General features: G+C 29.7%; 2 protein-coding genes, 2 long non-coding RNA genes and 1 other non-coding gene across 7 annotated transcripts in view; 3 read left to right on the forward strand and 2 right to left on the reverse strand.

Moving 5' to 3' along the window:
- The window catches only part of LOC130441403 (uncharacterized), a 246,175-nt gene that overhangs the window by 144,331 nt on the left and 87,994 nt on the right, over window positions 1-13,850 (forward strand). The window lies entirely within an intron of this gene.
- On the reverse strand, window positions 4,765-4,871 carry LOC130442243 (U6 spliceosomal RNA). Its single transcript, XR_008909712.1, has one exon. It is a non-coding gene; the product is annotated as a U6 spliceosomal RNA (small nuclear RNA).
- Window positions 5,253-8,884, forward strand: LOC130441398 (cytochrome c). Of its 3 annotated transcripts, none has more exons than XM_056775065.1 (3): window positions 5,253-5,549; window positions 6,194-6,385; window positions 7,952-8,884. In XM_056775065.1, the coding sequence occupies exons 2-3, from the start codon at window positions 6,217-6,219 to the stop codon at window positions 8,095-8,097; spliced, it is 315 nt and encodes a 104-aa protein (XP_056631043.1). In that variant the 5' UTR covers window positions 5,253-5,549; window positions 6,194-6,216; the 3' UTR covers window positions 8,098-8,884. The 3 variants fall into 3 exon arrangements, with proteins under 3 accessions (XP_056631043.1, XP_056631042.1, XP_056631045.1); XM_056775064.1 differs by having other exon boundaries at window positions 5,253-5,545; XM_056775067.1 differs by having other exon boundaries at window positions 5,253-5,520.
- On the reverse strand, window positions 8,699-9,602 carry LOC130441402 (uncharacterized). The gene is made up of 2 exons (XR_008909608.1): window positions 9,464-9,602; window positions 8,699-9,393 (listed from the first exon to the last, which is right to left on the reverse strand). It is a non-coding gene; the product is annotated as an uncharacterized LOC130441402 (long non-coding RNA).
- LOC130441397 (cytochrome c) lies at window positions 9,256-13,746 on the forward strand. The gene is made up of 2 exons (XM_056775063.1): window positions 9,256-10,020; window positions 13,194-13,746. The coding sequence occupies exons 1-2, from the start codon at window positions 9,852-9,854 to the stop codon at window positions 13,337-13,339; spliced, it is 315 nt and encodes a 104-aa protein (XP_056631041.1). The 5' UTR covers window positions 9,256-9,851; the 3' UTR covers window positions 13,340-13,746.

Genomic DNA, 13,850 nt, shown 5'->3' on the forward strand with positions numbered 1-13,850 from the left:
GCAATTTTCGTGTTTCGTATGTTTATTTGTAAAGTGTCCGAAAAACATGGCGGAATTTGAGACATGCCCAGAAAATATTTTTAACTATTAAAAGATCTATTGTAAATTATCTAAGAAATAAGGATTCTTCGTCGAGCCAAATCTCTCCGTCACCTGATAACCGTAAGAATTTCCTTTTTTGTAGTTTAATTAGAGCTTCGCAGTACAATTAATGACATTAAAAATAAATCCTCATTTGGTACCGATGGGCTCACATGCCGGAAACATATTAAATCACTTTACCACATTTCTTGTTCATAGAGAGTTTGGTAAAAAAAAGGTCCTATTATTTCTATTTAAACATAAAATACTTACTACCCATCAATTTGGATGTTTAAGGTACAAGTGATACTATATTCTCCCTCCTAAATAATGTCTTCTCCAGCAGTACTACGGCTTCAGGGGAACATCTTCAGCATGGCTCAAGTCATACCTTACCAACAGAAGTCAGCTTGTGAGGATTGATACAACAATGTCTTCTAGCAAGCCAATAGAATGTGGAGTACCCCAAGGCTCAGTACTAGGCCTTAATCTGTTCAATTTCAAATTACACAAGGAAATTTTGAAATTATAGATTTATAGGTACCTTAAGGGATATTATAATTTAAACATTCTTTCCTTCCAATACAACAGTTAAATTTGCCGTCTGCATTGTCAGAAAACTTATTGATAATTGAGGCTGCAAGCAACTTATTTGTTAGATTTCAATTTCAACTAGTGCTCTGCAGCAGTGACTATGTGGATAATTATAACTTCGTCATAAAATCAATCAATACTTATGTTGTCGAAGGTATACAAAAAGTATCGGGGCACGGTCAAAAAATCAGCCATCATTTCTACATTGTTCATAATACAATAGACTATGTAATTTCACAATACTTCTTTCCAAACAACATTGGCTGTGCGTCGACCCTTTGGTTTAATATCTACCTTGACATTTCTGAACGATTTCCTACGTGATAGGGCTACATACAACTCTGTAGCTATATTAGAATCTGAGATATAGATCTTTGAATGTAGAAAAATTGCCAAAAACCTACAAAAATCCATAACTCCACATTGAATGTCCGCGCCTAGCTCCTCTCCAACTCAACCGATTTAAGTGTTCAAAAACTCAAAAGAAAAAAGGTGTTTCAGCGAGTGTTCTTAAACCAAAACGAACTCTGTAGCTATATTAGAACCTGAGATATAGATCTTTGAATGTAGAAAAATTGCCAAAAACCTACAAAAATCCATAACTCCACTTTGAATGTCCGCGCCTAGCTCCTCTCCAACTCAACCGATTTAAGTGTTCAAAAACTCAAAAAAAAGAGAGTGTTTCAGCGAGTGTTCTTAAATCAAAACGAACTCTGTAGCTATATTAGAACCTGAGATATAGATCTTTGAATGTAGAAAAATTGCCAAAAACCTACAAAAATCCATAACTTCACATTGAATGTCCGCGCCTAGCTCCTCTCCAACTCAACCGATTTAAGTGTTCAAAAACTCAAAAGAAAAAAGGTGTTTCAGCGAGTGTTCTTAAACCAAAACGAAGTCTCTATCTTGAATAGAACCTGAGATATCGAGGATAGAACGTGTGTATGTGAAAAACTCCCATAAGTAATGTACAGGGGGAAATCGCATTTGAGTATAACTTGAGAATGGTGAAAATTAGATGAAATCCGATGGTTGATGGCTGATCTGTGCATCAATATCTTTTATTGAAAAAAAAAAATTAAGCAAATCGGTTGGGTAGAACGCCTGAACGGACTCGGAATAGAAATCATCAATTTTTTTAATATATAAGATGAAAATTTATTTTGTTTTTAGTTTTTCATTGTTTTAGCTAAATTTACTTTTAAGATAAAAGTATTTTAGAAACAAAAAGTGTAATCTCCACATACTTTTCGATTCGTAATATTTTTTTCTAGAGATTTGCAAGAAAAAAATGAATCTTTTGTCATAGAAATTATTTTCAACGTTTTATTCTCTAGACAAAATAACTTGCTTCCAGTCTTCAGGCACAAAGATATTTTTGAAGAACCGTTTCTGTTTTTCCACTAAACCAAAATCCTGATCGCATGACATGTATGAATTTCCGCTCACAAAAAATTTGTGGTCAATTTTATAAATACCATATTTAGTAGAACTGGAAATAATAAACTGATAGATATTTATATTCCTATTTTGCCCTCCACATTGATCAGAGTAAATTATAACATGTTTGCAATTTACAATATTTTTTAAGAAATACAATAGACAAGAAGCTATTTCTTGGGGACTTCTGGATGTTATAGTTTCATCCTACAAAAACATGTACACTTCTTCATATATCTTCATTATTTTTATAGATTTCTGTATCTTTTTTTAAGCCTTCTCTTGCAGTATTTGCCTTGAGCAAAATGCAAGTTTCTTTCTTGTTCAAATCTTTTTTTTTTTCATCATTATCAGCCGCTTTAATTTTAATATTAAATGCATCACACTTTTTGTATGAATCTTTTACAGGGGAATGAAAAAAAAGTTTAAATTGTTCATTAAATACTTTACTAAAAATAAGCTTCGATGGTGGATGTTCAGCTCTTTCTAAGCGTAAAAGTTTGCGGTTTGTTGTCTTATGAATGGAATAATATCACTGTCAACCTAGCCCGCCAAATTACAAAATTGCTAGTGTGCAAAAATGACTTAACCAGTTTAGGCCGCTTTTGAGTTTTTGTCACTGCTATGGAAAAAGATATTTAGTGGCGCCATCTCTTAATTACATGAGAAACTGGGGTTTAACTTAAAAACTGTCCGCTTGTAGGAGGTAAACTATAATTCACCAGATTGGCGCTCCTGTCGGACGAGATATCATATGAACTTGGTTATTTCATGTAGATTGAAGTTATGCAATCCTAGAAAATTTAGTATTTCAAATGATTAGAGTCCTTAAATAAATATTGGTGTACAAAATCTAAACTATTCACGTGGTCCAAAATAATTTTGTAAACTTAACCTAGAAAAGTTACTGTGAGATAACGCTGAATGTTAATTAATTATTGTGAATTTGTACGAATTTTTGCAATTATCGATTTACACTCATGCTATAGTAGCGCCTCTCTAACGTAAAGGATATGATGGACACTTTCTGTAGCACAAAGATGGTTCTCCTTAACTCTACCCTCCATATACTGAACTTCAATATAGGGAAATTATTGGTTAGGCCACTTTTGCGCTAGTGGCCTCAATTATAAGATAGAGCCACTTTCTCAAAATGACATACAGCTTTCTTGTATCTCAAAATATATATAGTCACCCTCGTATTTTGAGATTACTATGTTCTTGATTGAAATAAAAGTTTTTTTTGCAGGTAATTCCTAAACCTACATGTATCCCAGCATACGGTTAGCAAAAACTTCCCTGCTCCAAGCTGCATCTTGAAGTTAGGTAGGGACTGCGATGTTTTCTATCTGCATCTTGTTCGTTATATTATAGTGATTGATCCATGACTCATTCATTGTTACTAATGTTGTAATAAAACTTTCTTTGTCTTTTCTGTACTGCGTTTAAAGACGACTGCAATTTTTTTTCGAATTTTCGATTTTGCTAGTGCGGATCTGTTAACATTTGTGGTACTTATCATACAGACAATGTAAGCAACATGATTTTATTGATTTTTTTAACAATACCTCGTGTATTAGCGGTTGTATATACTCCACCTGCATGTTTGTACACTACGTTTAAACACACGACATATCATATGATACTTCAGAATCCCCCCATTGAATCCATTTTTGTTTATTTTGGGTCGATTCAACTGCAAGTCTGCAATGTTCAAAATTTCAATTTTTAGGTTATAACGATGATAAATACTAAAACTAAACTAAACAGTCCACGAAAATCAAAAAACAAAATTCTATAAGAATAAATTTTCTTCCTCAACTTGTGTCGGAAACACCAGTCCAACACTGGATTGTGATAATTCTTTAATAAGTGCCACAATGAAAATAGTAGTTTGGAATAATAGTATTACAATTACAGAAAAATATTATCGTATAGGTACTAATTTAATCATATGAAATTTGAACATTTTATGCAACTGGAAAAATAAATATATTTGTTAAATAAATTTCTGGGTTAGCATAGTAATCAATATAATAATTTGGTAAAGAAAGAACTTTGTTGTATGAGTAGACATGTTATAAACCTTAGACGAGTGTTCAGCAATCTTAATTTAGTGAAATATTTGGATAACGGATTATGTCCTTTATGACTTATACTAATACTTTGGTCTACAAAATATTTGAACTTCAATTCATATCACCCTATATCACAAAAAAGATCAGTGATAATAAGTTTGGCTGATAGATCTATCCAAATATCAGATCCTGAATTTAGATGCTTAACTATTCAAAAAGCAAAAATTGCATTGAAAGAAAATAATTATCCGAAAAAAAGGATAAACATCATATTCAAGAAAAGGATTAACAGGCACTACAATCAATTAAAAAACATTTTCCTTACCATATGAACAAGGACTTTCCCAACAACTATCAAACTATTTTAATAAATATGATTTAACGTCCATTGAATTTTTCATTAATTTTGCACTTTTTTCATTATCAAAATTGTTTCATGAATATTATTTATTGATGAAAGTATATTAAATAATTAAGTGTAATTCTTCAAAAGATTAAATAAAAACGAATTCAACTACTTTGAATGAAATTATTTGAAAACATATTCTCCTTATTACCAAAAAAAACACAAAAAAATGTGGAACGCTTCACGATTTTGCGTGTCATCCTTGCGCAGGGGCCATGCTAATCTTCTCTGTATCGTTCCAATTTTAGTATATGTACTGCCGAAGCAAGTACATTAGTAGGTCGAAACAAATTGTATTTAAGCAAACTTCTCCAAAGTATACATCGGCGACTTGTATCACGAAATTTTGAGTGCTGCCCTCTATTTATAATTAGCTTAAACTATATTTTTTCTATACTAAACAGATTTCTATCATTTTGTTATATTATAATTTGAAATGAAGCAAATATTGTTTTGAAATGATTATTTATTTTTTTCAAATACATAAATATCATTTTATAGAAAACTAAACAGAAAATAATGAGGTACCATTTCTCGTCTTAGTGACATCTATAAGATAATAGTGGAACTTAATCCTACCATTTCAATGCCTAAAAGTGTTTTTAAATTTGAATTCGTAAATCCCTGAATAAATACAACAATAATTTTGTTTTAATGAATTTAAATTAGTTTCTAGATAAACAACTACGTCAATATTAGTAGAGGATTCTAGATTAACTTTTTACAAGGCGGGAATTATTTAAATTTCCCAGCATAGGTCACAGGAATCGCGTAGACATGTGCGTTAGACAGCAAATTGGACAAGGACAACCAGGAATATAGAGTTTGCTCTCTGCAGGGAATATTATTTTCATTGATAATCCGATTGTAGTCGTGATAAGTTCAATTAAATTGAAAGAATAGTTTCAGTCATAGTTGAACGTAAGTGCTGAAGTTATATCATCAAGTAAGTTCCTATTTATTTAAAAAATATATTCAGGATAAATTTTTTTTTTCAAATTATAAAAAGCTTTTACACATACAAACGTTACGTAACGACCTATATCATGCCCTTTATTATAGATCCTTTGAAGGTTTGAACCAGTTATGGAATCTGTGCTGGATTTGATTTCAAAAAATTTCAGTTATCATTTGATCTAAATATTTTAGAATTGAAATATTTATAATTTTACAATTTACTCATATATGAATATAATTCAATGTCATAGTCAAAGTCATGATATTTATAAAAATAATGGAAATTGCATAAGACAGTCCCGCTAATCGGTTCGAGGAGCATCGAACTTTTGCTTTCCGCAATTTCACGTGTTTAACTGTTACGTCACACTTTTTATCTACAAATGATCCAGGGTCAAATCAGCGTACATAGATAACTTTTACTAAAAGAAAAACTGACTGCATCACGAGGATATGACGTAAACGGCACGTAACGATCAGCAAATTTTTTTGATATATGATGGAAAAATAATTTTAAACATAAATTGAAGGTCGCCCATTTTAAACAACAGTTTATAGGTATAGATTATATTAATACTTGATGCAAAATTACCCTTTAATCTACTATAGTTGGATGATATTTTTATTTCATTTATAGATTAAATTAATTCAATATATAAAATGGGAGACGTAGAAAAAGGCAAAAAAGTTTTCAAACAACGTTGCGAACAGTGCCATACGCTAGAAGCTGGTGGTAAACACAAAACAGGGCCTAATCTACACGGATTAATCGGAAGAAAAACTGGACAAGCACCTGGTTTTGCATACACAGATGCAAATAAATCAAAAGGTAATTAAAAATTTAATCATATCATTAGTATTCTTTTATTATTTCATCAAATGTAGATAGATTTATGTCTAGTATATCAAGCAGGTTAGAAGAGCAGACACACCCTTCTAGATTCTTAATTTTTTATTTTAATAAAAAAAATTACAACTTATATTGGTTTCAGGGCTTTAAATGTTCATTCACGTATAATCGTTGATAACTTTTTTCCAAATAATCAAATGAAGTTATTATATTTTTTTCATAATCTACACAAAAAACGAACAAATTGAAAAAAAATATACAAAAATGTTGATTTATCATGTTATAAACAGATTAACAAAATTTTTTAAGAAGTCAAAATTAAATTTAATAATCTGCATATGTTTTCAATCCACGTGTTTGGCTCATATTTAGGTAACTTTAGATACAAAAATATATTTGGCATTCAGCAGTTGTGGAACAAAATGAAGATATTTAGTTGGCAAAATAAATGTGTTTTTATGTGTTTAGGTCATGAGTCAGTGGCAACAGGCCAGCTGATAATTACCAGATCAGCAGTTTAAAATGTCGATATAGCGAACAAATGACATTGATATCGTCCCTGAATTGCAAAAAAGTACTAAGTAACAATTTAGACGAAAATTGGGGAGCCAAAAAAACAAACATCTCAATGTTACTCTTGCATTAACTGATACTGTAATTTTTTGAAAATTATTAAAATGGTTCAATTTAGATGTACATAAGAAAGAGTTTTTTGGAATATTTTCAAATGATATATTCAATTCATGATAAAGTATATCTTGCCTCCTTATTTGAAAATATCTTTTTGATAGGTGTCATGTCATATTTTCAGAATTATAAAAGAAAAGATGTTAGAAACATAAATTTAGTCGACGCAGACACAAATCACAACAAACTTTAAATTTTTTTTGTAAACACTAATATAACCTCAAAAAATCATATTGTCTACTTCTTCAGTCTTCTTAAATTTAGCCTTTTGCCTTTCGGCACCCAGCCAGATTCACATTGAATTCGCGTATTCATTACCTTTATTGTTCGAGACCATATATCACATAAGAAAAAGAAACATTTCAATATGGGTATGTTTATATGTAAACAACATCAGAATCATTTACAAGGTACTTGATAATATAAATAATATCAGTTCTTTAATAATTTATTTCAAACTGTAACATCAACAAATAATAATTGAAAAAAGATTTATTTTATTGGTGTTAAAATTTGAGTGTAATAGAAAATATGTATTATTATATAAGTGGTGACTAAATTTAAAACATACCATACCTTAAATTACTTTTAAAGTAGAACATGATTTAAATTATTCTTTTCTTAGAATAATGTCTTTTAATAATTCTTTGAAAATAGTCATGGATTTTTTAGTTCTCAAATTTTAAAGTTGAAATTTTATTGATGAAAAATGTAATTTAAATAATTGTGAATTAATGTATCGAATTTCAGAAGTCAGTAGAGGTGATAAAATATTAATAGCCTACAGGCTGTAAATTTATAAATCCGCCACTGCCCTGAAATGATATTTAAATTTATACTTTTATTCATACTTTACAGGTATAACATGGAACGACGATACCTTGTTCATATACCTAGAAAATCCAAAGAAATATATCCCTGGTACGAAAATGGTGTTTGCTGGTTTAAAGAAAGAAGGTGAACGAAAAGACCTCATCGCCTACCTCAAAGTAGCAACTAAATAAAATAATTATTCCGACATATCATAAGTATAAGAGTGAAAGTTTGGTTTTGCATGAATTAAACAGCATCATTTACAAAAAGCTCTTCAACATTCTTCATAGTAAAATACAAATAGATTGACTATATATTGTTACAATTATGATGAATGTTGTTAAAAAAGTTTTAATAATTTATTTGCCAAATTTTGAAATTCCCTTAGAATTATTTGTAGATGTTCTACTTGTGAAAGTTCTATATAACTATTCAGGGTGTAAATTATTCTATGCCAAAAACTACTGGGTATATATTCTGAAATAATATGAGTATGTTCTCGAATTTTTGCAAATCCTGAATAATTTTTTTGACAAAAATGTTGTTTACTTACAACCTTACAACTCTATTTTCTATTTAATTCATACAAAGACAAGAAAAATGTTTCTGATGATAGTGTTCCATTCGTCTAGTACCACTTTTATTGTACCTATGTCAATGTGAGTCAAATGACATAGTATTTTAACTAATTAGACAATTTTTTAAATTATTTTAATATAAGTTCGGATCTACCAGAAGTTGTGTAAATATTGTCATATGCTTAGAAAGTTGCGTTGCGTATTAGAAAAAAAATTGTTTTTTGCTCAATGTTTTGTTTAAAGAACTGATAAACTAGAAAACATTTAATTTGATTTGAATGCAATTTGAAAAGTAGTTAAGATAGTAGCTATAAAAGCGCTTGGTTATAAGCATACCGAAAATGTTGTAAATATAGGACATCGTTATTTTCGTTGTTATATTAAATTATTTATTGAACAATTTACTCTTTTATTTCAAAAATAGTTCCGATACCCTAAAAACTCTCCCCTATTTGCTTAATCTTATAATAAAATACTAAGCTTGCATAAAATTTTGTTCCTTCATAATAACTCAATTCCCCCAACATAATATGTAGTTTAATCAACTAACATTCTACATATAACAAAGTTTCATATTAAGTATATAAAGATAAAAACTAAAATCTGTTTTGTATTTCTAAATAAATACCTACTTGTATCACTAATTTAAATTACCCAATAATAACTAAGATTTCAAAGTCCAACATATTTTGCAAACTATTTCACAATAATATTAAATGAAAAAATTTAAAAAATATTCAATAAGATTATAAATCTATTTATTTTCAACCTAATTTCCAAAATTTCAATAAACGTGTGACGTCCATCATCCCGAGTTTTAACTGTGACTCACTTTCACATGCTATTACGTCAATAATATATCACTTAAAGCTCCTCTTAAACTATTACATTCTTTTTATTCCATAAAAACTATAAAAAAAAATATAACTAATCCAGCAATTAGTTAAATATTTGATGAAGATATAAACAATTTAATTACCTTCGAGACGTACAATTTTCACAAAATAAATTGCATTAATTTTTACGTCGATCTAGCTCAATGGATTAATAAATTTTGAGAATTGACTAAGTTAACAATCTAATTATCAGGTAATTCTATGAATAATTTAGGTTAGGACAGTTAACATTTACAAAAACGAAAATATACCTCAAGAGAAATGTGACAGTTATCAAAAATACTCATGATGTAAAACTCGCTTTACACTATATCAAGGTCATTTTGCAAATACAATAACCTTATATTCTGGAAATTTCTCTATACTCGTTCATTTAAAGTGAAGATTTCACGTGGTGTAGATCTGTGATCTACGTTTATACTTTTTTATCAAAAAAGTATCTTTAGTAATAAAGTTTATTAAACAAATACTATGGGAGACGTAGAAAAGGGGAAGAAAGTATTTAAACAAAGATGTGAACAATGCCATACAGTAGAGGCAGGTGGTAAGCACAAAACTGGGCCTAATCTACATGGATTGTTTAATAGGAAAACTGGTCAAGCTCCTGGTTTTGCTTATACAGATGCCAATAAATCCAAAGGTAAGTTTTTTTAAATATATAATTAATTACCACGTGAGTGTTAGTGAATTCAATTCTAATGAGGTATGATGTAGTTTGCGAAGAATAAGTGGATTTATAGATGATTTTCTAGAAAACTGATAAGTTAAAAAAGAGATTACACAATAATACAAAGTCTAATCGGTATTAAACCACATGATGTAATTTTTCGCAACATTAACATTATTCTGGAATTTTGGTATTTCGAAAATAAAATGGAAAATTTTCACCATTATGATTAAATAAACTTATTTTAAGTAACAGATCACTTAGTTTATAGTAATTGGTGGTTACGTATATATCACTCAGGCACGTTTTGTCAAGGACGTAACCTCAACTTTTAATTTGGTGTATAGAGATGGGTCTTGCAATAATTCTGAATTTGAATAGAATGTCATATAATATAGTTTCATTTTAGTATATTGAAAGTTTTTATCTAGGTTTATAAGTTTCTCTAAATAATAAAACGATTATTGGGCTATACGTTTAGTAGATATTAGTAACGTTTCATTAGTGAAATTACCGCTCCAAAATCACTTTTTACCTGTTTAGGTACCTCCCCTCCTCTAGCATTAATTAATTTAAAATTCCCCTTAAAGTTTTTACAGTTCGCAATTTTTTTTGTCAATTTATGTAATGATCTTATTTTGCATTTTTTATCAATCAGATAAAGTCATTTCAGATAATAGATCTCATGTTAACAATAACACTAGACAACAAAAAAGATTATTAATATTTACCTAGTAGATAAGATTATGAAAAAATAGATTAATTTGAATCACGTCATATTCTTCTCAATCTCAAGTATTCATGGAACATCAGTTTTATTATTAGCACTAAACAACATGTTTTATTAGACCATTTCACATGTCTCCTATAATCGGAGTTCAGAGTGTCTCTAAATGAAGACCAACAGTAGTTTGCAAGCATTGCTGATTCCCATTTTTCTTGGTAGCTCTTTTCAATTGTGATGATATCTTGATGAAAGAGCTCTCCATGATCGTTACTTAAAGCGCTCATATTTTCTGGATAAGACTTTAGGTGGGAATGAAAAAAGTTTATTTGAAGGCATATTACATAACACAACATACAATATATAATATGCATTAAGCATTTTTTTGATGAGGTCAGAATATTGAGTAGATCAGTAGTTACCCAACAAGTTTTCAGTAACTTTGACAAACACAATCTAACCTTCTCTTCATTTAAGGTGGTGATTAATGCCGGACTTTTAATTAATATTTTGACGTCAGGTTAAAAAAATACACCTTTCTTTATTTTGGTGCCACTCAAAGATGGCAATTTTTGTTTTAAAAATTTGAAACCAGTTCCATCTTTTTTCATGACTTTTATTTGACTTGCAAAGGTTAACTGGGCCAACCAAAAGTTCATTTTTTGCCCAGGAATGTAACTAATTCTTAGCGTCCATCTTGCTCTTACATAATGTTCTCTTTTGGCTGTTTCACTTGTATAAAAAGCAACAGTATTTCATGTAGCCAGTTTACAGTTCTAAAATCAAAGCTACAACTTTCCAATCTGCACAGATGAACCATTGGTGTTTGCTCTATTCTATCTTTTCTAACACTAGTTTTATAATGCTGTATATATCTTCAAAATGAGCTCTGTAAGCCAGAAGTAGGATACTAAATTTATGTCTGTAATGGAGCAGTATAGCCTTTAGACTTTACTTCAAAGAACCAATGAAGAATCTCTATTCCTTTGACTTATGTTCATAACCCAGTTTTAACATTAAGCTCTCGATGTCATTACAGTACAAGGTCTCTTTAGAAAACGAATCAACATATGAATTTTAAGTCCTGTTTTAAGTATATTCCATTGTTTCAGTCTTGAACTTAACACTTTTCTTTGGAAAAATCCAAATCTCATTAAGCTTCTTTTTGGTTAATCAAATGCGGTGCTTGAGGACTGAGAGAAGCTGTAAATTCTGATTCAATCCCTGCTCAAACTTTCTTCAACGCCATAAACTGAAGAAGGCTCAGAAACTTCTTCAGAATGAGGGATTGTTTTTGTTGCAGAAGACACCTCCTCACATTTTACCATATGCTTCGATTTCCTCAAAAAGTCTTTGATATTGATCAAGCAAAAATAACAGTCCCTCATGTGATTGGTAGATTCGCGACAAATCACTGGTTTACCAAAAGGCATTGGTGAATACTGTCCATTAAACCAACCAGTCAAATGTCTGTGACATGGGATACAGTAGAAGTGTGCTACCCAATATATATCCTGGTTAAGAAATATACGATAGTACTTCTTAATTAAAGGTGTAATCAGTAGGTGATTTACCAACAGGATGAGTAAGCTGTAGCTTAAGGCCGCAGATTTCAAGAGGCCACAAATTTGTCCCGCAATATTTTATTTCGATTTGTAAGATTGGAAATAATTATTCATACTGAAAAGATAGGTTTTAATGAGCGAACAAGTGTATGTATGTAGCTATTAACTTTTAATTTGTATTGTTCTGTGTACGTTATCTTAAAATTATTCAGGTAGGATAAACCTCAGCCATTTTATAAATAGAGATAGACCTAATAAATGATTTTTCGTACCATTATATAATTATGATTTTGTTAAACTGAGAGTGCGATGAAAAATATATGCATCCACGTTAGTCGTTATGTAAGCTTTAAGTTTTGAATAGTTTTAAAACATACCTTACCATACTTTAAGAGTATTACATGATTCAACTTTGTTCAAAATGTCTTTCAACAATTCATTGTAGGGAAAAAAATGTAGTTTAAATAATTGTGAACTAAGGTATCAAATTTCATAGGTCAGTTAAGGCGGTAAAAGATGAATAGTTTACAGGCGACCTATCTGTAAATCCGCCACTGGGTGTAATAGCCTTTTTTGGCTTTTGGGAGTGTATTAGTTGCAAATATAACAAAATAAGTTTGGAGAATTAACACATTTGCGTGTTTGGTTAAAAAAATATTGAAACTATTTTAGCAGTGAATGACAAAAACTGGCTCGTTACTTTTGAGGTGCTACCAACAAAATGCAACACAGATTTGATTTGCCTAGTGTAATTTTAACTTTAAAGATGACAATCAAAACTTGATTGGTATTTGATTAGGGCTTTATGTAATGTTATTTATTAATTTGTTACTGTAATCAACATTTTTTTGTTCCAGGTATCACTTGGTGTGATGAAACATTATTTATTTATCTAGAAAATCCCAAAAAATATATTCCCGGTACAAAGATGGTGTTTGCTGGATTGAAGAAACAAAGTGAGAGGAAGGATCTAATTGCTTACCTAAAAGAATCCACCAAATAACACTAGAGTAATTCATCTGTTCAAACCATTGCTTTAAACACCAAAGCAATTGGTTTTAGGAAATTGAAATGGTGTTGCGTGTACCATCTGATCTGCGATATTATAAGGACACATTAGATTTGCAATTGAAGATTCTGAATTAAAATATTTATATTTTCGTATTAATTTATTGATGCACAATATGGTTTATGAAACCTAAAATATTGCTAAATATTTTCTTAATAAATTTTATATTAATAAGTGACAATGTTTATAACGAGATTCATTTATATTTTGCATTTATATTTTGTAGCATTTATAATTCCAGTATTATTTAGTCGTAAACTTCACAACAGTTGAATTGCTATTTTTATAAAATACAACTTGTGTTTTTGTCAATTTGTGTCCAAATAAATTATTTATTACTAGTTGATTTTTTTTGAAGATTTTTATACGCGTGTGTGTAACAGATTTAATTATTATATTTTTGAAAGATCATTCCAATTATAGAATGTATATAAATATATAAATG

The sequence above is a fragment of the Diorhabda sublineata genome, chromosome 3 (genome assembly GCF_026230105.1).
Source record: "Diorhabda sublineata isolate icDioSubl1.1 chromosome 3, icDioSubl1.1, whole genome shotgun sequence".
Taxonomy (NCBI): Eukaryota; Metazoa; Arthropoda; class Insecta; order Coleoptera; family Chrysomelidae; genus Diorhabda; species Diorhabda sublineata.